This window comes from Alligator mississippiensis, chromosome 1 (genome assembly GCF_030867095.1).
Source record: "Alligator mississippiensis isolate rAllMis1 chromosome 1, rAllMis1, whole genome shotgun sequence".
NCBI classification, from domain to species: Eukaryota; Metazoa; Chordata; order Crocodylia; family Alligatoridae; genus Alligator; species Alligator mississippiensis.
Genome location: NC_081824.1, coordinates 141,025,989 through 141,053,786, shown reverse-complemented (window position 1 = coordinate 141,053,786; position 27,798 = coordinate 141,025,989). Strand labels below are relative to the sequence as shown.

Here is a 27,798-nt window from a genome sequence, read left to right as displayed (position 1 = left end):
CCATGGTTTGCAGGAGAGATTATAAATAAAAATAAAAATACAAAAAAGATAAAATATGACAGGGCATCAAATATTTTGGCTATTTAAGATAATAGACAATAGCTATATCTTGGTCATGAGCAAATCTGTTATATAATTTTGACGTTATGTTAGAACGAGTCATCATTTAAAGTTATAGATCAAGATATTTCCTTTCTATAATACAAAAAGAAAAATGTAAAGGTGCACACACACAGATAACACATGAAACATGCAGTCTTCACTTAATTGTGCATTGGATTTTTGTGTTTCTTTCAACAAGGTATTGACTCTGAATCTTAGTGTCCAATGTTCATCAGAGACTTTTAGAATTTGTGTAAATCAATAACTGCTGCTGAACAAACTTTAAAGATCAAAGGCCCATAAATCAACAGTGTCATGCAGCATCAAGGTCACATACAATTCAGAAAAAGAACTAAAGAAAAAAAAGATTATTCAAATTTTGGACTGAAGAGTAGGGAATGGGAGTTTGTTTCATATTGACAGATTAACTGCATACTAACTGCTGCTGTACTGTAGCCTTCTTCCAGCAAGTTAACAGACGAAAATATTAGGAACAACTGACATTTCAGTCCGTTCTATAAAAAAATAACCATCAGTAATATTTCCATCTAACTGCATCATTCTTTTGGTTCTGACTTGTAGTTCTCTATACATTTATTGAAACTATTGTTTTCTGTTTAAAAGACCGATTCATCTGTTGCTGAACCTGTAGGAATTTATTAGGTCTGTACCATACCTGAAACAATACCTTTGATGTTCTCCAATATTTATTTGCCTGATACCACAAAAGCTTGTGCAAGATTAAAAAAAATGAACCTTTTTAAGTATTAATGGAACTGAATTTAACAGTTAAGATATGGCTGGGGCAACACACACATTTATGTTAACTATAAATCTCAATTTCTATTTGTTTTTACCTTGTCTAAAATGTCATTGGCTAGTGCTACAAAAAATAACCTTTTCAAATTATTTTTTTTACCATAAAATTTACAAGCATTCCAAAATAAGTATTGATTTTACGATAAATTGATTTAGCAATCCAACTAATGCTAGGACAATTAAAAAGTTTTGCTTAGTCTATTTTTTCCAGAGCAATTTATAATGTACATGAAATAAAACCAAAATATGGTCAGAAGTCTCTCCTTAAAAACAATGTTTTAATGACTCCCACTTCTCATATGACCATGATAAAAGATGGATATGAATAGTGGTCTGAAAAAAAATTATAATTCAGTGAAACATCTCCATAGACTTACCTAATACACCACTAGGTTCAATAGGATACTCAAGAATCGATGTAGCTGGTGCCAGTGTGTAGGGATACTCATATGGTGTGTAAATTAAGCCAGCTTCAGGTCCTGGAGGAACTATTGCAGCAGTTGGGTGAGGAGTTCCGTTTGGCATGACAGCGGTCTGTATTTGTCTGATCAAAGGCATTATGGTAGGGCCAGCTGGCGTAGGAGTACGCAGGGCAGCTGGTGGGAGAACAGGCGCAGGCCCAGTAATAATCCGTGGAGCCTGGGCTGTCGCTGCAAGAGAAAAGGCAAGGGCTGCTACAGTAAGCAAAGAAATTTAGAAGGAAGTATGGAGAAAGCAGTACAAAACGTGGAAAGAATGGGAAAAAAGGGGAAAAGTAGGAAAGAAGAAAAATAAAAGGAAATCATTAGTACATGCGCTGATCACACAGTGCCAAAGCACACCATTCAAATGCAAACAGCTTTCCATTTTCCAGTGTGATTAAGTATGAACATGCAAAATAAAAAAGCCATTGTAAAACAGTGAAGTAGATTTCTCAAACAGGTTACATAGCACAAAAGCTCTTTTAAGAACACGCTTCTTCACCTGTGCTTTTAAGACTGCATGAGACTGAGATGCATGCAGGAGATACAAGGAGAATGAACACTGCTGTAAATCACATATGAAGTCTAAAATGTAGTGCAACTATAGGAGTCCACAGATACTCAGTTATGCAGAGCTATCATCTGAGATGAAAGTTTCATAATACTTTTATATATTTTAAAATTCTGTTTAAAATATATAAAAATTCAATTTCCAGGAGCAGTGGGGTTAAGGGCAACCTAGAAATTGTACATCTTCCTCTTACAGTTTTGTGATGAAAATTCAAACCAACAGGTGATTTCCTTCATTCTTAAGAACAAAAAGATTTGTCTTGCTTTCTTTTTACACTATACCTTATGAATGACACTATGGTTTCACTTAGTTAAGAAAAAGGGTATTTTATAAAGAGACACTAGCCTATTTTAAGTAAATGCCATACTAAAAAGCCAGTGTAGAAAAATTCAGTACCATCTTTGTGTGTGGTAGGGTCATAATTATTTCAGTGCCTGCATGCACCTAAACCCAGCTTAGTTTAGTCTGCATCAACAAAGACTATAATTTTCTGATACTATGTGAGCTAAACCTAACGCAGAAAGAAAGTGCACATATCCATTTTTTAATTTTTCTCTTAATGTCACTTCTAGTACCTTTAAATGAGGTCTGATAAAACTGCTAAACCTAACTGCATTTAAGAGCAAATCTCTACTGTTTTTGTTTTACACATACCCACTGTTCACTGTAAATTGAAATGATACACATGTAGAAGATATTTTTTGCAAATATCAATAGGTCTTTAGTGAAAAGGTTGACTTAACTTGTACATACATTTGACATCTGTATCAGCTGTAGTAAAGATTTATTTCGAAATTATTTCAAAATTTTCATTTTTATTAGCAAGGTTTAGCTTAAAAACTGGAGAAAAGAGTTTATAACAGATAGTAGGCATATAAAATATTCTGATTACTAAGTGCACATCATCCAGCATCAAGAGTAAAACTGTGCATACATGCGGCATGCTCACACCAACCTACATGGAAGAACAACTACAAAAACGCTCATCACATCACTGATCTCTGTGAACTCGTATGTAAAATCAGTTGATGAATCATTGGGAAAATGTATCATGGGGGAACATGCAAGGAGGATGACAGGATGGAATATAATATAGAAAATTTTATTCACATAATTGTGAACATTTGTAATAGTCTCATATTTATTACTAATATTATAAAATAAAAAGGAGTCTATTTTTAACACACATAATAAGGCCTAAAAACAAAAGTAAAAGGAATATCATGGCTTCCCTGTATTGCAAAATATGGAAAAAAATGCTTTAAGGGCTGAACTCTGATTAAAATTAAAAATAGTTCAACCCAAACACCCTGACAGAAAAAAATGGTGCCAGAATATCTTGGATTTACAACAGTACTAACAACTGTAATGCTAGTTCTACACTTACACTGTCTTCCAGTCTCCAAAACATTTCCTACTGTGCAATCACCAAAAGGAGGACTCGGAAACAAAGCTTAAGGAGACTGTTCTCACACTGGCCCCCAGAATCCTGTAATGCTTACGTGATTTGATGTTGGCGTCTCTGTAGGTGCCATTCAGAATTGCAAGTTCCATCAGCTGCATCTTTTTAAGGCTGTCTTCTCCCTCTGCCTGAATAAAAAGCAGAAAAAAAAGTTACACCAATATTTTATCATCAACCAAACTGGTGCAAATGATTTGAAAGGAATATTCTCCACGTTCCTTCAAGTTTTACCAGATGCAAACATTTCTTTGTATTGGCCATAAACACTACAGGAACATTAACTTCTTTAAATCTAGTGAGATACAAATTGTAAGACAGCTAGCAACCATTATAGTACTGGAAGATCAACATACGAAGGAAAATGAAAGAAAAATAAGCTAAAATAATTTTAAATTGGCAGGCAACATGTTTTAAATAACTAAGATTCATTTGAATGTGGTATACTCTATCACAGGGGTTTTCAACCATTTTTAGTAAGTGTACCACCGGCGGTCGGATGTTTTTAGTAAGTGTACCCCTGACGGCTGGGGGAGGGGGGGGGGGGGGGGCAAGGGGTGGCACGCAGCCAGACTCAGAGCTGAGGTACACTTACTAAAAAATGAGTGGCGTGGCAACAGCACAGGGTGGTGGGAAGCGGTGGCATGGGGGAAGCCCCCCCTACATCTGGCCATCAGGCAGCACATGCGTGGCCTGCAGGGGGGTGCCACTGACCTTGCCCACCCCTGGGAAGCGGTGTTGCTCCATCCCTGCCTCCATGTATCCCCTAGGGCCCTCCCATGTACCCCCAAAGGTATGCATACCACAGGTTGACAACCCCTGCTCTACCAGATACTGATAACTACATTGGAAGAACTACTTTAAGCAGCAATTCTGACTATTAAAGCTAAACTACTGACAGACAACGATTATGCACAAATATAAAGTTTTAAACTTTTCAACCAAATAAACCAAGCTCAAAATAAAGTGGTGTCAAGTTGTATGGAATTTGCAATGATAAACCTTGACATAAGCTGGCCATAAAAGAAAAGTAAATGGCAGATTGATAATACTGGCCTTCTTCTTGCACACCTCAAAAATCCCAAACCAACAGAATTTACATGCACCGGCGGGAGGAGGCGGGGGGGGGGGGGGGAAGGAGAGGACAGGTGTACAATAAAATCAGCACCACCTTCTTCCAATTTAAAGTTAAGTAAACAAGTAATCCCACTGAAGTAAATGGGACATATTTTACTGATTTCAGACAGTAATCCATCATCTAACCCAACTCTCAGTGGGCAAGACTGCATCCTAAAAAAGCAGGTTAAAGTACCTAAACTAATCAGTTTAAGTTTGTTCATTTTTCCAGATCTGTTGAATACTAAACATGGCATAAGTTAAATGACATAAATTACAACTGCTATACATATCTTCCTATTACGGTACAGCTCAGTTTACACCATTTACCTTACTAATTTGATTTAGAGTTTAACTCTCCAACCCTCTAAAACCATTGAATAGCTCTTTTATTACTCTGCTGCTTGTCTACAGGCTCTGTAGATAGCCCTTCTCCCTCAATTCCATAAACTGATGTTTGGTATTTTCTTCCCTTGTTCCGTCTTATCTGTAAGTACAAATATATTTTTCCAGACATTTTGATAAAGATTTTCATTTACTGGGGGTTATGGGCATTTAAATAGACCTTTTTAAAATGACCAAAATTAGCCGTCCAAATTGATAGTAATTTTTTTTAAAGTTGAGAAAAAATACCTAAGCAAAGACAAGCATGTAAAAAATTCTTACTTTCAGCCCAGGAGTGGCAAGCATATGGTCCACAGGCTGGATCCAACCTGCAGAGTCACTCTATATGGGCTGCTGGGCTAGCAGGAGGCCAGCAGAAGTTGGGGGACATGGCCTGCCACAGAATCAATGGTCCTCATGTCCTGGTGGACATGATGATCAAAGCAGGAGGGTAGGCTAGTGCTGACAAAGGCTTGATCACCTTCTGGCCACTTTGCATTGTTACTGCTGCAGCCCTACCTTACTGGCATCCACTGCATATCCCATGCTGAAGCTGGAGCTAACACCAGGGCATGGGGCATGCAAGGGAGTCAGAGCTACTACTATATGCCCTAGGTTGGAGTTACAGTTGCCTCCACTGCATGCTGCATCAGAGCTGGAGCTGCTGCTGCTGTTTCCTCTTGTCCTGGGTTGGATCCAGGCAGGGGCATGATGTAACTTTGACACCCCTGCTTTAGCCCATCTGCCCTACGTGTGTAATTTGCATATACTAGAAATTTTACCAGTAATATGATTCAAATATTTCTATTATATCACCATATAAAATGTGTTACTGGTAAAAACCTTCCAAACAAACTAAAGGAATATACAGATTTTTTTCATTATACTGTAATTATCAGCTAACATTCTATGTTGATTCTACTGTTTCAATGACCATTTAAAGAACAAATTAATTGTACAATTAAGTATGGATCCAGCCAAGATTTTTAGTTTTCATATTAATTAAAATCACACTTGTGGAATAGAAGCTACTAGTTATAACTTCCTTGAAACCGCACTCTCAGTTTCCAAACATGCTAAGAGGTAAGAAGCAAAAGATGTCTTCTTCCAAAAACTAGATATTGTCTCTCTCTTGGTAACCTGGTCAGAATACATGCCTTCCACCCACTGCTTATGATAACAGTGTAACCTCCCTTATTGTTTTGGATGCTGTTTAAGTTCAATTTTTCTCTTCTGTTTTAGCAATAGAGATATTAAATATTTTTGGGGTTTTTTTTTTTAGTACTGACCTACATTTTCACTTTCCATTTCAGTAAACATCTGGAATTTCAACAAGATTCTGGCTTCTCCTTGAAGCCATATGTAGCATTACTATCAATGACATGCAAAAGGCTAGATACAGAGATTGCTTCCAGACATGGGGGGAAAAACCCCAAGAAAATGGCACTTTATTTAAACTGGGCGTACTCCCACGCCGAGCCTAGTGCACACCCAGCAGAGGTAGCACATTAGCTGTATCCAGCTTTCCCAACATCCACAGAGATCAGGTGCTTTAGTGGGCCTTTTTTGATGCTTTTATCCAATCACAGATTAAATCAGCTTTAGATAAAAGTGCCAAAAGCTGCATTGAAGCACCCTATCTATACAGACACTGTAGAGCTGGGTTGAAGTAAGGCACTGATACTTCTAATAAAGACAGTCCCTGCCCCCCCTCTCCCACAATGTCTGTCAGCACCCAGAAGCATTCATTATTACCAGGAACTGAATTTCTTCCAAAAACAGTTTAGGAAGCTGACCTGACTTTTACTAAATGTGGATGTGAAAGTGACAAACTTTATATTCAAGAAAATTCGATCCAATGGCCAAATTCCATGATCCTAGGTTTTGAATACTTCCGAAGCATAGGGAAAACCTTTCTAACAGTTCACAGGATAGCAGGCATATATCCAAAGCAGAGAAAGTTTTGGAATGGGGGCAAGAGAGGAGGAGATAAAGTAACTTAAGCAACAAATCTACTGTCATTTGAATCTCTGACAAGTGGTACTTTGAAAGGTCCCAGGAGGTACGTGGGGGCAGGCAGGGATGGAGCACTGCCAACCTGTGCTACTACCTCACAGGAGCAGGGCTGCACAGATGTCGCGCTGCCGCCGCTTGCCACCCCGCCACTCAGCGCCCGGCCGCTTGCTGACCCTCTCCCCCACTCTGTGTCCGGCCACTTGCCGCCCCCCTCTCCATGTCCGGCCACTCGCTGCCACTGCCCCTCCCCCCCCGGCTGCTCACCATCCCCCTGGGGGTACACTTATTAAAAAGGGGGCTGCTGGGGGTACACTTATAAAAAGTTTGAAACACCCTGCTCTAACACATTTTTCTACAAGATTTATCAACTCTTTGTAAAATATAAAAATACAGCAACTTAGCATCTAAAACATATAGGCATAATTGTTGAGTCTTAGACTAATTCTCTGAAGTACTGCTTGGCAGCTGACAATTCTTTAACTTTCAAAATTACTTTAAGTACATTTTTGCTTCTAAGGAACATAAGTTTGGTTGTTCATGGTATTTCATTGTTGCAGTTTCCAGGACTTGGATTACCACATTAGCAACTTTTTCTCATTTTGATTTTTATAGTGTTTATTAGAAGAAACTAAACACATGAAAAGAAAGCTTAAGACTTCCTGAGTGCAGATCATAAGGGCATGATTCCAGCTCTTCCCAGAAGATGGCACTGTTCATTATACAGTACAATGTTATCACCTGTAGAACATGTGGTTACGTCCTCTGTTCTACCTGTATTGCTTACTAGCCTGTATCTGATTGTTCAATGAGTACTTTGCCACAGTCACTTTTCACTTCTTTTCAAACTGGCACATATAGAAGTGTCCATGGAGACTGTGTACTCACATATCCTGTGCTATCAAATCCTCTACTCTCTAGTAATATTCAACCTTATTCTTCAGCTGCCAAAGATTCAAGGTTCAGTGAGGTAGGATACAGAAATGGGCCTGTGCTTTTGTTTGACCTGTCCTTTCTCCTCAAAGCTGACAGCTGATCAAATGAAGCACATTGATGCAATCTATCTTAGCTAGAGGCATTTCTGCAGGCATTCACTGTTGAAGCAAACAGAAGTTGTGTTGGGATACAAAGGCAATCTCTAAAGGGGCAGCACACTATCTGTATAGTATCTACAACAAAGCTCCATCATTTGTACAGAGAGGAAGCTACTTTAAGCAAACATCAATAAGGTCACTTAATGCCAGATTTACATTGCTTAGTTTAAGCTCCAGTGACTGACTCAAGCCTTTCATCCTCTTAATTCTTCAGTGCTTCCCTTGCATCTCTCATGTACAATATAACATGCAGATTAAGTAATAAAACAGTTTAAATGGTACCTTTACTACTGAAACATCATTATTTAATGGGAACACTCAAGACTGCTTACTGAACATAAAAGGCTGAAGGGGCACAGATAAGAATTCTTAATAAGATACGTTGTAGGTAGAAAAAAAAAAATACTTACAAGCCTTGCCTACATTTTGCAAAATATTTCCGAGTGATACTGTAATTCAGCTGCAATTGTAGTAGTGCTGATGGAGGTGGGGTGTCATTTTAAGTAATGCATTATTTAACTCTTATCAGAGCGGGCCTAATAGGCACATGGTTTAAAATGTCAGCAATAGATAGCAGCCCATCTACACTAGGGCTTCTACTGTTACTCTACAGAGCTAATCTGATGGGAAATGGTGGGAAAATTTTGCAGATTTTGCAGGCGGTGAAGGGGGAGAGATGCAAAGCATGTTGGGATGCTGGGGGACTGAGTTAACTTGAATCTGGAGGGGATCTGGGACAGAAGTCCAATAGAACTATTTAACTTAAATCAGTTAAGTCTGACACTACATCAATCCAGGTTTATCTCAAACCAGTTTCAGCCATTTTGAAAGCAGTTTCTGTGCACTGAATTTCTGTTGTGTTACAGATTTGAACTAGTTTCTGATGTCTTATACCAATTTATGTGCAACGTCTGTCCCTAGCCAGAAAGGCCACAACAGGTCAGAACGCTTTGAACTCTAGAGATGCTTACTGGAAATCCTCAGGTTTATCTAGCTTGTACACTTAACAGTGTGGTCATTGCATGGTACTCTGTGGCATTCCTGAAACTAGGTCACAGCACCCTCATTGAGAATTACTACTTTGGAGATTCAGCAGAGAAAGAGAAGAGAGGCCTTGGGAACCTTCCCAAAAATAAAGAGATTTCCAAATAAAAATCATTGCATCATGTCAGAAGATACAAAAAACTCTTAAACAAATAACCCACCTCCCAGTGCAAGTATTTTTCTAACATCCATTAGTTAGAAGTTAATGTCTTAAAGACTTTTATACCTTACAAGACAGTTGCATTCTTTTCCAAATCCCAACTGCATCAATTTTGGTATTCTCGTTATCCTTACCAATGCCCAATCTTTTCTTGAAGTCTAGTAACCTCATAGGGTATCTTCAGAACTATGCAGGCATACATCTCCCCTTGAAACTAATGGGTGTAAGGCACTCAGATACCTCTGAGGTTGTCCTTGCCTCAATTATAATTTTATTGTGGTGAATTCCAAAGGATAGCAATTGACTGCATTATCTACTTATTTTAGAAAATTTTCTATTATTCAGTTTTAATTGATCACTCCTCTTCATTCTATAAGAACGTCTACACTGGCCATGTCTGAACTACCTTCTCTATGTCATTTTATTGTACATATCTTTACCATGTTTCCCCTCAATGAACTTTTATTTTTTATGCTTGCCGAACTCAAGATTTTTGTTTAAATTTACAAAAATCTACTTGCATGCAGATACCAGCAATGAGAACCAGCTGCAATTTTTTTGGAGAAAATTATACAACCTGAAAGAAGAAGTTTAATGGACTTGTGACATTCCCTTTTCCTATTCAATGTTAAAATATAAATGTCCACAAGAGCCAGAGGATTTTTATAATATTTTAAAGAAATATTCATAAAACTAAGGAAGAAAAGTACTAAATATCACTAAACCATATATTTCAGGGAAAATTTATCATTTTGACTTTGTAATCTCAGAACTGGGTGTTAAAAACCAGATAACATTGGGGACATGTCTGAAAGTGGTGCTTAATTTTGTTGTGACAAACAAGTGTTCTACAGAAATTAATGTATGTACACAGTACACACACAAAGGCACATCCCTCCATAGAGAGTTACCAAAGAATTATTAATTTCAGTGGACTGAAAAAATGTATTGAAATAGAGAAGCCTTAAAAATGCACCACCTTCTCTATTAAATGTGTGGTCTCTCAGACCATTAATGTAAGCACTTTCAACTTATATTTATTTTTAAATATATCCTATGCAGGTTGCTGGAAGAAGTGGATTATCTGTTTCTGTTTCATGCAACATTGCATCTACCAAGTGAATCTGCCAAATCAAGAGTCAACCTTTTGTGTGAAGGTTGTAGAGAAAGGGATCAAGTAACTGCCTTTTATCTTATTAAACTGTGTGGGTTTCAAACTAAACCACCATATGAGCTGAAGTATCATTATTATTTTAGACCCTGTAATAAATAAAACCAAAAGTATTTTACCCTGGATGCCCTATGTCAATCATTAAACTGTATTCATGGTGTAGGATATTTTTATTTGTGTTATGAAGTCACAAGGCATAAGAACAAATGATCTAATAATTCAGGAGATGTGAAGTAAGGAAGAGCTCGAGACAGAGAACTAAAATTTCAGACCAAAATACTGTTAATATTAACTAATCTTTTAACCTTCCTGCATGACTTTACCATGTGTTTACAATGTTGAGGTATATCTTGTAATGTTATTTGTAAACCACAATGAAAAACATCAAGGCCATAATATATTTTATTTATAAATCCAAAATAAAGCTGAGGTACTTATTACAATGTAAAACTGATTAATTTTTGGCCTTAAATTCCTTAAAATGTGTTGTGCAATGCTTTTGTTAGAGCAGGGAAAAGATTTTGACTTACATCAATAAGAAAAATTCTGAATTTTATAAATATCCACGGAGACATAAAATACCAACCTTACACATGTTTACAGGTATACAAGCAAATCTTATTTAGGTGATGGCACTGTATTTGATTGACAGACAAGGCTTCCTGGTGTCATTAATCTTGTACTATACTCATGCAGCCTTGTCACATTGCTGGATTTCAGCTGGATTCTGCTGCATCCAGCTGAGCATTGGGCAGGCTGCAGGCATTGCCTAAAGCTTTGTCTTTCTACCATATGCAGCTCATGTAGCGTGGCATCTACTAAGACAACCAAGAGTCTTCTTTCTTCCTGCCACTCCTCCAGGATCATGGTCTACCATATGCAGCTCATGCAGCGTGGCATCTACCAAGAAGACCAAGAGTCTTCTTTCTTCTTGCCACTCCTCCAGGATCATGGTAAGGAAGGAGCAGGTGGGAAGAAAGAGTGGCAGCCGGAAGCAGTAGGGATAAGCAGTTACATAAAGTGAGGCCACAGACTTGCTCACTTTTTCCCCAACCAACTGCAGCAGGCTCACTCCACATATCCCACTAGTCTCAGGAAACCAGCAAATAGTCCTTCAACTCCCAATCAACCTCCAGCAACACACTCTTCCTCTCTCTCTCTATAGGAATTCTTGTTCTAACCACTCTCCATGCAGCCTATCATTTTGCCTGCCCCAGCAATTCTAGCTCACTGAAGTTTATTCTCCCAGCACTGCAATACTTTAGCTTCCCATTCCATCTCTCGTTTCAAAGCACCCATTCAACTAGCCTTTGCAACTAATACTGTTTAACTGTGCATGTAACGTGCTGTTTCTCCACTTCTGTTTGGGACAGGGCATCTCCTCCATAAAATTTAACTTTACTGAAATCTGCAGATAGAAATAGCTCGTTAAATAATGGCACAAGCATATTGGATAGAACATCACAAACCTTGTCCCTATGGAACATTAACACTGATCAGCATAAAAAATGCTGAACTTTTCCCTGGAACAGGGCTGTCCAACTTCTGAGTGGCCAGGGGCCACAGAACCCCCAGTGATGCGCCACAGGGGCTACACACACCCTGGTGCATGCCATTTGGGCTGCATGCAGCACCACAAAGCCCCTACCCTGCTTGCACTCCCTCAGCCACAATTTCCCCCCCGCACCCGTTTCCTTTGATGTGCAAGCCTTTTGAGCCACATGTGCTGTGCAAAGTCCCCAGGTTTCTTCAAGCTTCCTGGTGATGTGGCTGTTGGGGCTGAGGAAGCCCATGACTCTGCTCTGCCCTAGGGGGATGAGCAGGCAGCAGAGGTTGCAGGAGGGAGGAGTAGCCTAGGGACTCTAGCAACAGTAGCTGGAGAGCAAAGATGGGGAGCAGCACCTGGACAGGGAACCCAGGGGCTGTATGTGGCCTGCAGGCCTCCACAATCATTCATTCACAGCTAGCATACGCATGCTACTTTCACTTTAATACACATATCTTTTAGCTCTCTCTACAAAGACACGTGCATGAAATGAGGAAGAATGCATTCACTGCCGTTCAAAATGCATTTCTGTGCCATTTAGCAAATTGCTCAGATGTATGAATATAAGGTGCTGAGAATGTCACTTGTAGATTTTTATTTTTTTTAAATATCATGAAGCTTGGTTAAAATATTGTAGCAGCAAGAAAAGTATTTTGCTGATACTGAGTTTATCTTCTTAATCCAGCAGGCCCGCCCAGACTTGAGAGGCCTGTCATCCTCCTTTCCTTTGGCCCCCAACTGCTATAGTGGGCTAACAGCTGCAGCTTCATAGGCCTGCACTATGAACTTCTTTTCTGACACAACATGCTGTGGAATGCTTTTATCTGGCTGACAAAGAAAAACATTCCATTGCAATTCACTTGTAGATCAGTAAGTATTTCAGATATACTATGCACCAGTCAAAAATCCTTTACACATGAATGTTTCCATTCAGGGACAAAAACCATCCATTCATAATTTATAAAGAAATAAAGTCATACACAATATACTACAGATGCCTAGACATACACACTTTTCTAAAATTCAAATTTCAGCCATGAATATGGGACCTGTAAAAGACAATGAGCTAAAAGGTACTGGAAGTATTGAAGTTAAAATATATACACATCAAAAATACATTTTACAGCTGAAAGGACTACTGCCTTCATTGTATAGCTCCAGAGTTTTTGTTGTACTCTTACAGTTCTTGCAATGCATGTCAAACTCGCACGGTCTTGCAGCTCAGACAAATGGTACGGGACCAGCCCTGCAAGCCAAATAGAGCCCGCAGACCAGACCTGGACTGGCACCAAAGAGTGTGCATCCTAAACCAGCCTCACACATTGTGGGCTGCTCCAGTGTGCATTGCATATGGCATGTGGGTCAACTGAGACCCATGGGCAGCACTGGGTTGGATGATAGGCTTTGTGGACCATATCCTTTACATCCACAGCATCTAAACAGTGAGAGAGTCCGACTATAAAACAAGGAAAAGTATATGCAATGTAAGACATAAGAGTAAAGTTCTTTTCAGGGATCTTGGTTTGAGTACTCATCTGTTTAGAGCATAGATTCATCTATTATCCACTACCGCTTCATCAGATTTCACCAAGTACCTTTTATTCCTGGATGGTATTTAACAGGAAGAGTTTTTCTTAACCTTTGATTTTTAACTACTTGAATAAAAAAGGCAAATACTTCATAGCATTTATTTTTTGTTATTTCCACGCACAGAAGAATCGAAGTTTGATGGTTAAATTTAGAATTTTTAAAACTAGTTTTGAAACCCAGAAAATAAACAGATCTGTGTATGAGGACAATCAGCAATCCACATACATTCAGCTACAATGAAGTGAATGTGATATTTATTGATTGTAGTGTTATAGGAAGAAATTCAATATGGCCTTGTCTATACTAGAAAGGACTCACCAGTATAGCTACATTAGTATACTTATTCTGACAAACTGCTCCAATAGATTTAGCTTTTACTGACAAGCATTTGTTTACCCATGTAAAGCTTCTACCACCTCTCTGGATCTCCCAAAGTTTTTCTAAACTTTGAAGCTTAACAAAAAATAAATACTTCAAAATTAGCCATACATTGAAAAGCTCCAAGTACTATAAACTGGACTGCACTGAATAGGCACAAGGTATGGCTCAGTTATTTCTCTATTTCCTTTTCAGCACTGATGCACACACTACTATGCCTAGGTAGACAGGCAAAGATAAATTAGCATCATTATTTCTTCTGGGCAACACAGCCTGCTTATCTTCTTCAAAGCAAGCTCTCAGTTCAAATGATATGCAAAGAGGACTGTGCTGTTTCACTTGACAAATTCATTGGTCATAATGTTAAAGATACACTAGGGGAAAAAAGGCAGCATATCTTCTTACATTTCCCATCACCCTATCTGACATATTCCCATTTAATCATGATACTTAGCCTAGCAGCAATAAGAGTCCTTTTTCCCCTCCCTGTTTCTGCAACAAGAACAGAAAGATAAGACACAGAAAAACATTGTGAAGCACATTTTTATACGCTAACTGAAATATAGCATCACTGGAACCTAGGATTTAGCCTCAGCATTAACTGCTCAGGCACCACCAGAATGCATCTGCAGATAAATCACTTACAGCAGACTATGTGACCTTATGGAGATATGTTTTGTATCCTGACATTCCCTCAACACACTGTAGAAAATTAAGGGCTCCTCTTTAAACTGCATAGTTCCTATCATGAATAGAAATATGCCCCTTCATGGTAAGAATGCTACTCTCTTTCTCTCTCATTCCACACTTTGCAGCATTTATTCCACAATTTGCTCTGCATCTATAGTGCAAGAGTGATGATACAGCTGGGATGACTCAGAAATTATGTGAGGGGCAAGGATTTCTTAGGGTAGTGTGATATCTTTTATTAAACCATGTAGTTGGAATAAAAGTTAGACAAGCTGTGAATGCAAGGTATTCTTCGTCAGATCTCTTATCACAGGCCTGCATAGTTGTGTTGCATATATGGAAATGTGTGCATTAGCTAGAGAGTTGCAGGTGAGTCCCCTTTGAGATGATTTCAGTTTCTTGTACAGGCTTGTGACAAAGATGTTGCTGTTTACTCTGGCTCTTTTTTCTTTAGAGTCTGGATTCTTCATTGAAAGCTGCTGATTTCAGTACCTGCCATGTTACAGCAGTGTAAGAGTGATGTTGCAATGGTCTAGAAATTATGTGAGAGGTCCTGTGATCAGAGACCTGATGAAGAATGTCTTGCATTCAAAAGTTTGTCTAATTTTATCTTAACTACATAGTTGGTCCAACATAACATAGCACCCATAGCATGCCTCTGTATCCATGTAATTTCTCAGCAAATTAGTCTCCTTTCCCCTATCATGAATTCCTTAATGATGTTAAGGGGTGTACTTGGTAGCCATATTAGTCTGAGACAAAAAGACACAAAAACTAGAACTCTTGGTTCCAAAACGATACCTTTTATTAGACCAACTGGGAAATCACAAGAAATCGCAGAAAGGACAGTTTTCTTGTGATTTCCCAGTTGGTCTAATAAAGTGTATCATTTTGGAACCAAGAGTTCCAGTTTTTTGTATGTCTTAATGATGTTAATAAGCTTGGTGGCAACATCTTCAAAAGCAGAGAGAGAGAGAGAGAGAAAACACAAGCACCATATTACTCTGAAGTAAGGCAGGCAGCAGGGTAGATTTGCATCTTATGGACTAAACTAAGTCAGAGAGATATATAGCACAAGTTTTCATGAGCTATAAGTTGCCAATCTAACTCATCTTCTGCCTGACTCAAAACTTTCAAAAGCCACATAATTCATAGTTAAAAGATTTACGTTAAAGGGTTTATGGATCACGATTCTGAAAAGGTGACAAAACAAAAAGCATGTTTCATATAATACATGGGCAGAATGCCAAATTTTTCTTTTTTTCTTTGACATGGGATAGAAAAATTGGTATTTACATAGTTCCCAATTTAAATTTAAATTCCTCCCCCCCCCCCCCCCGATTATCCAAAAGAGTTAAATATAAATAGTATCAGTACTGGAGAATCTAATTAGTTCAAGAGCACAGCTGGAAATCTCCGAAGTTAAACCTGAGTTTATATTTAAATATTTTGGGTGTTTCAAAATATGTTTTGGGGGGAGGAGGGGGAGGGGTGTAAGTATTTAGTTTGAAAAATGAAGAAAGACTAATAGCCAGACTGAGTGAGGTACAATATAAATTACATAATAGGCTCAAGATACAGATTTCCCATAAACAGGTCTACCAGCACAACCACCAGTTAGTCTATAAAGGTGTCATTCTGCCTGCCTTCCATCTAACTTCAGACTAATATGGCTAACTACCTCTGATGATAACCTGAATACAACAGAGTTCAAGCCTGACCTGTAGTACCAGTTACTTTATTTCAATCTTGGGCTTCCTTTGAGTAGTCTATGAATTGTACTAGACTTCTGGGTGATTGTGTGATGATGGGGGAAAGAAAGGGAACTCATATTAAGTTAAAAAGACAAAAACAGTTCACCCCGAATATGAAAAAGACAAAATTAAAAGCAAGTTAATTTCACCACCTAACCCCAACACTTGCAATCAAAGCTGTTGGCACAGTTCAGTTACATATCTGCAGGCAAGTTAATTCTGGCCTATTTGCCATATCCCTTTTTATTTTTGTCTTCTTAAAATCTTTTATTGAAGAGCCTGGTATACCCAGAGATAAAACTTCTCTTTGGTGCAACAAGACAATCGGTACAGCGATTAATTAACAATTCTTCAGTTCACTATTTAAACAAGTAATTTCTGATGCAAATATTACATATGCCAATACCAGTGAATGCCGCAGTTTTTGGCTGTGCTACTGCTCTTGTGTATTAATAGAGCCTTTGATTCCCAGTCTGGTACTGGAATGTAACCAATTTTTCAAGGCAATGATTTATTCTAAATGGGTATCAAAATGTGCCTAATATACTTGTGATTTCTTTTACTCTCTAAATAGGGGGAAAAATAATAAAACAAGGAAGATATTTTATTTCTACTGCAGATTAGCCACCCTGGAAAGAAGGATAATTCTGTATCACTACACAAGACAAAAGCAGCTAGACAATAGAGAATTAAGATTAAATGAATAACTTTTTGAAAATACTTGCTTCCATACATTTTACATTAAATGTAGCATTCACTGTTGCGTCTAAACCCGAGGTCTGAATAATCTTCGCAAAAGTAACAATTAATTACTTTCAATCTTCAACTAGAGATGGTTTCATTTAGGAAAAGATCATTTCTGACTTAAATTTGGAATAAGCTAATATAGCTGACATGCCAGAAAATAAGAGAAGAAAGAAACATTCAGGGACCATTTAGTTTATACGTCATATACTGTTCCAAGACAAGATCAACTAAACCTAACCATTCCTAATAGAAAGTTGTTTTTAGTAATAAATTATCTTCTGGTCTGGAACATAAAAATCTAGACAAAGTAACTTGTGAAATATGTCAATATTTTAGGGGAGTCAGGTATTGTCCTGTATAATTAGCATGCATAATGTATTCTCTCTTACAGATACTGTTGCAATCCTCCATACAGCCTGGACAAAAAGTGTAAGGAAGTAAGGAAAAATGCAATGATAAAAGGATATTTGGATATTTATGTCTGCATTACTATCTATTTTCCTTTCATTTACAATTGTTTAAAAATATTTAATTCTTTTTAATATCTCAAAAGGGGGCTGGCTGATATTGCCGTGATATTACTTCCTTGCAAAACACTTTAATGCTAAGAAGTGCAGTGCTTAAATGGACAAACAGAAAATAGTACTTTGATCAAGACTGGATGAAGCTTTAACTCTATATATTTGTATGAAACCATGATCAATAGACAAGTGGGTCACAAAAAGTAACTCATTTTAATTTTAAATTTCTAGATCTCTTAGGATCGCTATACATTTGAGAGTTAAAAGAACTGTGCCTTTATCATAACATACTTTAAATAATTCTGGACAGGTATTAATATGTGAAGAATGCTGAAAAATCCACATTTACTTCTGGCTTCTTAGAACAACAACATTCAACCTCTATGATACTCTATTGAACAGATACAGCTCATGATGCATATAGGGCTGGTGCTCAAATTGTAATTGTAGGAATTTACTACCATTTAAATATTACAATACACTCCTATATAGAACACTGTAAATGAGCGTGGCCTATTTTTCTCCAGCATTTTGCTGCCTTCTAAGAGTTTATGAATACCAGAATGAGATGGTGGTATTATTTCAACTGACTAGTCACAGCTCATCTTACAGCTGGCTAAAACCTGCATTCACTCAGTTTAAAAATACAGAGAACTGAAGAAAAGAATTGTGTGCACTCTCTTTAGGGGACAAATATGTCAATCATATGACCTTCTATTTGAAGGCTCAAGCTGCTCAAGGCACTGTGTTGCCAGGGAGAAGGCTTTCTTTGCTATTTATTGAGCTTTCTTTTCAACTCTTAACAGACTAGCCAATGATTATTTTCCAGAGAAAGTAGTGAGAACTCAGAACTGCCTAGCTGAGACTGTAAACAAAGGGCCTTTGATGAGTGCTCCTTCTTGAAACAGCGAGATAACTACACACTCATGTGACTCGCCGACTACATTCCGTTATTCTCAAATGGAGCTATAACCTGTGGCTATGTTGTCATGAAGTAACCCTTTGTGACAACTGAATGAGAAACAATCATTTCTTATCAGCTGAATACTACTATTTTGAATGTGTGGCTGCCTATGAATGGTAATATATACTGCAATTTTTAACTGGATTAAATATAGCTATTTCAACAAACATTCAGATTATTACAACATGGCAAAGTAAGACATGCTGAAAACTGACTCATCTGGTCATACAAAAGAGAGCCAGAATTAGATAGGCATTTTCTCAGTTTGAATCATGGTTTTCAAATTTTATACATAAAACAGATCTGACATTGCAAAAAAAAAATGTATGGTGGATTAGAATTGTTGTGAAAGGGTCTAACTTTCTGTGGTTAATCATGACCTTCCAACTAATCACCTGAAAAATGGAACTCTTGAGAGCTGCAGTCTTGACACTACATACTGTCATTTATCCCTTTGGAAAAAGTTTAACACCAAGACTGCATCTTCCACCATTCACTGTGGCCAGGGATACCTACTCTAATATACCAGATGAGTCTGGGATCACAAAGCATCCAAATTACAGTTCCCATGAGGTATGCAGGGGCTTCTCTGAATAGAAATAGTTACTCTGCCATAGTAAAACATGCATGTTTAGCAAATAAATACAAAAATTCCAGACAGCTGTAGAGTTAGTTTTGGTAAATGTTATTTTGGTAAATGTACTTCCTTTGAAAACATTTCAAGGTATGTTTTTTTAAAAAAAGCTTTAATTGCCATAATCTTATACTAGGCAGTAAATGTTTGATTGGTTTAACTGTATTAACAATTTACAAAGTGATAAGTTATGCTATTAAACAAGGCCTTTAAAATAAGCTTCTACTCTGAAAAATTAAGAATGCTTTTTGGAAACTATAAAAGGTAAAGTACTCGGGCTGGGTTTATCCCACTTCCATCCTATCCTTGAAACAGACTTGAATGTCTTCAACATTCAACAGGGCCTGTATCAGAACAATTACAGTGATGTAGGCAGGGAGCATGGTTTACTTTCTTCCCACAAAACAAAACTTCAAAAGTTCAACTCAAAGTGATCTTGTGAGGCCAAGGCTTTAAGTAGCTGGTAGAACACTTCCCTCAGAGCCAAGACTTTCTCTAGTAACAGACTGTACACACCTGAGAACTTCCTTGAAGATAATATGTGAAGATGCCTGCTCATTGTAGACTACTAACCAGTAGGATTAAGGAGATTCCTGAGAAAAGTTTTGCGGTAGGGAAGGTGTGGTGGTACTGGGGAACTGGCATTTTGTAAAAGGACAGGAATTTGGTGCTTTAAACTTATTAACATACAGAGAAGAAAAGAGAGAAGAGGAGAGGAGAAGAGGGGATGGGACGGGACATTGGCATGAGCTGTAGGACAAAAAGCAGCTATTTAGTGGTCAAAGGGGAAAGGTCTGTTAATTTAAGTGAAACAAGTATGTGGAAACAGGCAAACAAGATACAAAATAAGTATAAATTAAAATGACTGATAAAATGAATATAGGGTAAAAAATAAACAAACTGAAAAACTAAACTAATGCATGCACTGACTAACCCTGCTACCAATGTTATTCCATTTGCTGACTTATCTTTTTTAAATAGTTTTTTTAAATTGCAATTCTTGGGGAGAGCTTCCATGTCTTCTCACACACCTGGAATACATAATATTCTGGGTTGTTCTGTGATAGTTAATTAAGAAGTAATATTTAATAACAAAATACTAAACACTACTCTATAGAATGTCTTTGAGAAACCAATTTGAACAGAAAATGGAAATGCTTAGATAGAAATATTACAGAAAAGTCTTAAGAAGGAACAAAAAGTAACATTAGTATATTTAAAAATTATGTAAAGCTACGTATTGTGAAATGTTAAGTTCTTCATGCCTGATTTTCCTTCCCAAAATTCAGAAAGTACATGGTAGATTTTTTGAAATAATGGCCCATTGTCCTGCCTTCCAGTTCTACATGTCAAGTGAAAAACTTGCTGTGGGACCAGGACCAGGGCTAGTGCCTACTTCATATGGCGCACAGGGTGGACCAGCTGGCACATGCTGCATGCGGCATAAGAGGTAAACATGGGGCATGTGTGCCATAAGGTGCCACTCTGGGCGTAAAGCCAGCACACGAGGCCTGTCAGTACGATGTTGCATTGAATACATGCCCCATGCCAGCTTCATACTGCATGCAGCTGGTCCAGCCCTGCACACTGTGGATAGATGCGCCAACCCTGGGGTTCGCTGTGTACATGGCCTCTGAAACCAGCATGGGGCATGCAGTACCTGCGGTGCAAGCTGGACACAGTGATGCATGTAGCAAAAGGGGTCCAAGGTGTAGGCTGCATGCAGTGCCCCACACCAAACTCCTATTCTGGTTGCAGTGCTGGGTCCAGCCCACTCACACAGGGAGTGCGCATTCCATCGCAAACGTGGGGACCGGCGCACGTTGAGCATAGGCTGGATCAGTGTCGTGGCTGCTCCACAGTGGGCTGGTCCCAGTTTCATCCACAGACTGGCTCAGGGATACTCACCTGTCCTGTGGGGTTTCATACCCTTGATTTAGCAGCTCGTGCATAATGTATCGGATTTCACGTTACACCTAAAAGTTTGTTTTGTTACAGAAGCAACTGCTAACTAAGACTGCTAAGTTTCTATTTTGTTATTGAAATCTGCATATTTCACACTGTCAAACCCCAACATCCTCCAAAAGCCCCATGGATCAAATCTTACAACAAAGTTTTACTTAACACTTTGCAAGAGGCAAGGATTTTTGTGGTTGTTATTTTCTACTGGACCAACTGTCTGGTTGGGATAGACTTAGACAAGCTTTCAAATGCAGCGTATTCTTTGTTAAGCGACCTTACTTTTCCTGCATAGTGGCCGTTATCCTCAAAGCTGAAAAAATTGTCTTGCAGATGCCTGAGAGTTTCAGAGGTTGGTTGCAATGCATTTTATGCACTAGTTGACAAGTTACTCATCTATGCATAAGCAGCTTAAGCTACATTTTCTGCAAAATAAATCAAATTGCTCAGCTCTTCTCAATCTCCTGATTCTGGAAGCTGTCAAGATCATGCAGATACATGATGAAGGAGTACACTTCTTTATTTTGATTATTTTTTGTTAGGCTGAGGGAGTACACTTCTTTATTATGCATATAATTTTTTACAGAGGTAAAACTATATTACGTATTTCTATAAAGTAAGCAACAGAAAGACAGTGGCCCAAGTGGGATTTTATGATTAATAAAGCATCAAGTCAGAACAAGAGGTGGCAGAAAGAAATAAAGCAGCAGCATCACCCTGGTTGAGAATCACTGGCTAATGCTACCAATCTTTATTGTCCATTAGTTTCCTTTTATAACAAACACCTTCCACATAATAATTGTATGGCAAGGGAGAATATCTGAATGCCTCCCACCCCTGAAGAGACAAAGAAAAGCAAGACCTACTTTTGGCCCCAAAGGTAGATTAGCACAAATCAACTAAAGGTCTGAAGCCAATGTATATAAGTTTAAGGCAGTCTAAAGCCTCCTGTCAATGCTCTCATCCAGGAGAAAAATAAAATGAACTAAGGTCACTTTATTCCTGAATGACAATATCCATTCTGGGTTTAATGTGCTTTAATATATGTATACTGACTTTACACCTTTAATTGATTCCCCTTAACTTTCCCAAGTGTAACCAGGGAGACAAGCACTTAGTTATTCTTTGACTCCTACCCCAGGATTGGTTTCTTCTGTGATGTCTACGAAACACTGCCAGTTAATACTGCTTTGGAAAATGGAGGGCTAAAGTGAAAATACACCTAACCTATACAAAAAAAAACTTAGGTGGTGTTACAGTATATTCCAAACCCCTTCCCCTAACCATTTGTTTTTTCATCAGCATACTTCCATTAGCTAGCCACCTAGCTTACAGACTGTGCCAATTCCAGATTACAGCCTTTAGGTTCTTGCGCATTACAAATGAATGATCTAGAGTAAAATAAAACACGAAAATAAAATGCTTGTTCCTTGGCCACACCAGATTACTTGCTACAATTGACTCTTGTAGGTTAATTTAATGCAAAAACATATACATATACACATAAATAAATAAATAAAACACCACATTGGAGTATGCCACATGCCAACTTCAGAACAGGAATCAGCCTAACGTATTAGTGCAGTGCTCTACGGGCCTGAGAAGCAGAGGTCAGCAAAGACAGGTACTAAGGAAAGAAGACAGACAGGGAAAAGATACTTTAAGAGAAATAGGCAGGCATCAAAAGGATATTGCAGAAGAGTAAAATGTGAATGGTAATATTTTAAGAGAAAAATGTATTCAAATTTCATTCAACTACCAAATTAATATTTTCTTCTGATGGCCAATCAGTTTCATCTCCAAACCTAAAATTTAAATAAAAATTCATGTCTATTCCCATTTTGGAAATGTCTAGAAAAAATATCCACCCTGTTATGATAGACTACATGGAACTATAGACCCCATTCTTAACAAAGCTCTGTCAGTTCTTCATCTGTCTGAGCTACAGCATATAACTTGAGTCCATTGCATTTTAATGTAAAATAGTTTTTAGGTAAGAACTAAAAAAAGACCCATAAACCCTGTTTTGCTTTATGCGACTAATGAAGCAACCAGGGCATTTCTCTTGGGTCAAAGGGTTTGTTTTTGTGCCCTAGGACATAATTTCTCTCTCTAACCTATCTACTATTATGCTGCATTCTGAAGGCTGCTTCCACTCTCCTGAGAGAAGGCCATATTTGAGATAGTTTATGAACAGTTTCAAGGGTTATCAAATCCCTTGTGATTTAAAAACCCCAAACTACAAGATGTATTTGTTTGCACCTTCCACTGCAATAATGCAAAATGAACATTTAACTGTTTGGTTTTCTTAGCAGTAATGTGAGAGCTGTAACCAAGCATCCTTAACTCTACTGTTGATGTACGTCAGGGATGGTCAAAATATGGCCTGTGCGCTGGATTTGGCCTGCCAACAGATTTGATACAGCCCACAGGTGGAAGGCTGCCAAGTCACTGGATCTGGCCCAAAGGTGGTCGGTGGCTCTGGCTGGTGTGTGGTGACAGGTGGGCAGGCAGGACTGCTTCCATCCGGCAGCATAAGGCACCAGCTGTGGACCCAGACAGGGCTTCCGCCACAGTAGGTGGATGGCAGTGTCAGACGTGGACGCCACGGGCAGGCTCAGGAGCCCAGATGCAGAACCTGCTGACAGTATCCACAGCTGACCCATTGCTCTCCTAACACTATGAAAGCTCCTGCCCAGAGCCCCGACCTGGAACCTGCCAGCAGTATCAGCCATGGACCCAGGCGGGAGCTGCTGCCAAACTGGGCAGTTAACAGCATCTCTGTCTGTTCTCTTCTCTCTGTCTCTCTTGCACCTTCCCTCCCTGTTTTTCCCTCCAGGACTCAGCCAAAGCTGTAGTTCCATCAGGAGCCCCAACACTCAGCCGTGGATCCGGACAGAAGTCTCCATGTGGGTCTACAGCTATGTCAGGACTTCTGACAAACTACAGTTTCAGCCAGGTCCTGGAGAAAGGGGGAGGGAGGGACAGATTGGAAGAGGGACCAAGAGGAGGGGAGGCAAGAGGGAGAAAGAGAAGAGAAAAGGGGAGGGAGGGAGAGGGAGACAGAAAGAGAACATGAGAGATTGAAATGGATATGGCCCTCGACAGGTCCCCAAAACTCATTAAGTGGCCCTCCAGCAGAAATTACTGCGCAACCGTGATGTAGGTAGAGAGCATAACTGACTACTCCAAAGTCATAAGAACTGCAGTGTTGGGATGGGGAAAAAAAAAGAAACAAAACAGCTCAAACTCCCAGGTCCTTTTGACTCCTACTTCTGTACTTTAGTCAACAATGGCTTCACTAAATAATTGTAAAATGTTAGTAGTCCTTAAAATGGTTCACTCAATTGAATCCAATATTATATTCAACAGTTTTCTCACATCTCACCTTTTCTGTATAAAAAAGCATTTTTCCATGTGTTTCTTAAATTCCCATTTCAAAAAAAGAACCTTGCTATTTGCGTTTTATTTCAAGCTTCTGAAACACTTTATTATTGTTACCTCTTTTGAACATTTCATAACTCTCCTCCATCCTTCCTGTAATCCAATGTGCACAATTAATATATCCATAAGGAAGCTCCTGAACCCTCCTTACCACAATTCCTTATTTTAATCTGGGCTCTCTTCTTCCATTGACAAATACCAGAAATCATGGCAAGATAAAACTATGGTGAAAATAAGATACTTAGAGTATTTCTAAAATATGTTCTAGCACACCAGTATGTAACATAAAAAAAAACCAATGTCTTTTAAACTGGCTTTAAATTAAGTGCTAAAATTCTGAGTAATGGTAAGTGATTATCTCATCTTCATCTGACTTCCTGGGAGATGGTTCAAAAGTTTCATGGCAAACAGTTCCCTAAGGCTCCCAAGAAGAATTTCAGCTGCATCATTAGTAACAGTTTAGGAATTTGTCAGAACTCAGCATCTGTTCAACTAATGAATCATCAGCACAATATAAATGTTAATGAGAGGAAAATTTAGTATTTGTATAGTTTATTTACTATTTATCTTTTGTTAATTTACAGGAGCACTATCATTGAAATGAGGTTTAGCCAAAGAGTCTTAATCATAACTTAAATGCCTTTATCAAAAGCTGGTCTTAAGTGCAACTTAAGGCAAATTAAGCATAGTTTAAGTGCCTTTACCTAAAGCTGTTGTTACAGCATCCATAGAATCTTGATTCATTATAAAATGATAGGTTCAGCCTCATCACTGAGGCAGATTGTTAAACGTAACCTTTTGTAATATAATTTAAATAATTTTGAAGAAAAGTACGCACTTGGTCTTCAAAGCAGTAAGCGAATGGAAATGTTTATCTCGAAATCTGAGATCACAAAATACCCCTGCATCTTTAAAATAAGTGTTTCATTTTTTTGTTTGGCATTACAAATAAACTGTGTGTGCATACGTGCCCGCCCATGTGTGCGCAGATATCTATATATAGATATTTGTAAACCTTATTTACTTTATTACCTAGCTATGGCTAGGAAGAAAACCCTTAATTTAAATCTATGCTTCTGAAAGCTCGTGCAAAACACCGGTGTATCAGGATCTTATTGCTACAGCTGACTTCTTGAGCATAACTGAAGGTTAAACAAGCATAAGTGATGTTCATCACTTTAGGCATTTGTGAAAGCACTGAGTCCATCTTCTCACATTTCAAAAGTGTTGGTACTGACAAATAAGTCAGCAGGTCAAAGCCCAACTTCCTTCAGGTCAAAAGCAAGCCTGAGCTCTGAAAGCATTTACATGTAACCCAAAGAAACCAGTTTGAAGGGCCAAAGCACCTTATTTGTTTTTAAAAGAAACCTTCAATGCCCTCCTCCCCTTCAGCAGGAGATTTGACAAGTGTCATAATAAATATTACATGCACAGAGGAAAGTTAAAAATCAATAGCAGGTTAATGTTTATTGAAACAATACGAAGAACCATTTTTTAATAGCATTACTTGAAAGTAGATCTAATCCAGCAGAGGAAATTCAATTTACGTTTAGAGCAATCAGATTTTGTTTTTTACTCCAGGGATTTGTTGCAAACTGTGTCTTGAAATGTGCTTACTGTACTGTATTTAGCAGAAACAGTTTAGCCTTAATAAGCTGATAGTCTGCACGGGAGCATGGATCAACTTATTCTCATTAAGACTGTAAGCAGCTTTCTAACAGGCTTCTTTGCTGTTCAGCCTATGCCAGAGAAAGCAGGGATCTCTTCTCTAAAACCCATAATTTATGAGTTTATTCAAACCCGCCAAATTGCTTTAAGTAAACGCCTCTTACATTTGAAAATTCCCATGGCAACTCATTTAGTTTGGCAGGCAGGCAGACCCAAATTCAATCCTTTTATCCTCCAGCTAAACCATTACAATGGTAATTCTGCTCTGACACTCTGAAGAGACTGCTAATTACTGTACTTTGGGTCCCTAGACAGATTTCCCATTCAGATTAAAATGGTTGTGCATGGTTGAAAACAGTAACAACACCTTTTTGTACATGAGGGGGATGCACTCTCACATTACAGCTTTATCCAAGGGAGGTTCCATTACTGCAAAGACAATCCTGGAGTTCAAAACTGCAAACTAAAGAAATAAAACAAAAACAAACGTGTGCAAAAACTTACAGAACCAAATGCCTTAGTATTTTTGAGAGGATACTCCTGTTAACACTAAGTAGATCATCCAACCAGGAACTAATACATTTTGACTACTGAGATTCCACTGACTCTTTCACTTTCATTTTCCATTATTCTATTTCATGAAAAGGGCTTATTTCCCATTATCACTATTTTATAATGTATTATAATCTAAGTTATAGATCAAGACACTACATAAAAATACTATAGGATACGATACAGGGTAATATATTCAGTGTAATTTAATGCGACTGTTGAAGTCTTATTTTTTCATTGGAATTGTCTCAGGTTTTACAAATTTTATTTGATGTATTTACAGCTCTTGTTACTGCATCAACTGCTTCTCAAGTGGGTTTTTCCTTTTGTTTTGTAAGCGAGGAAGATTTTCTGTCATTTGTAACCACTAGTTGAATCATCAGGAAACACGTTTTATTGACTTACTTCCCTGCTCTCCCTTCCGCAGCTGTTCTCCTTGATAATGGAGCGCAAAGACCAGTTATCAGCTAAACCCTTGTCTAGCATAGTAGAAACCTAAACCTGAGACTGTGGAGTGTGATAAGAGGATGGCAAAAACAATCCCTCCTCCCCATTTTCACTATCATTTTAAGTATCTGGAACAATGAAACTCATCCCCCCCCCTCTTTTTTTTTGGGGGGGGGGGTTGAAATCAGTGCAATGCTGAAAGAAATATAGTATTATTTTTCATTAAAAAATGGCACACTCATTTCCCTGAGCATAAAACTATAGAGCCTCCAAATAATCAGTCCCTAATAAAAGGGCTCTTTCAACAGCTGAGTGGAGAGCTGCCCTTGGTATGCTTTCAAATGTTGCAATTTATTACATGCAATCATTAAAAACAAATTATTTCAACGTGGCATTTATATGCCAAAATGGAGTAAAACCCAGTTTTATTACAAAACAGTGTTAAGTTTATTTTTTGGGTAATTTTCTTTTTAATATACCTTATTTAATACATGGAATGAGAACAAAAAT

The 27,798-nt window shown here is 38.2% G+C and overlaps 1 protein-coding gene across 7 annotated transcripts in view; it reads right to left on the bottom strand.

Moving 5' to 3' along the window:
- QKI (QKI, KH domain containing RNA binding) overlaps nt 1–27,798 on the bottom strand; it is a 281,160-nt gene that overhangs the window by 9,258 nt on the left and 244,104 nt on the right. For 4 of the 7 annotated variants that reach the window (XR_009455620.1, XR_001371952.3, XM_014596742.3 and 1 more), the window contains 2 exons: nt 3,456–3,543; nt 1,299–1,595 (listed from right to left, as the gene is read on the bottom strand). Coding sequence is in view for 5 of the 7 variants with exons in the window: in XM_014596742.3 (XP_014452228.1) it covers nt 1,299–1,595; nt 3,456–3,543 (385 nt within the window). In the remaining 2 variants the exon portion in view is untranslated. The remainder of the gene's footprint in view (nt 1–1,298; nt 1,596–3,455; nt 3,544–27,798) is intronic. The other 3 variants (XM_014596744.3, XM_006275800.4, XM_014596743.3) reach the window with 2 other exon arrangements.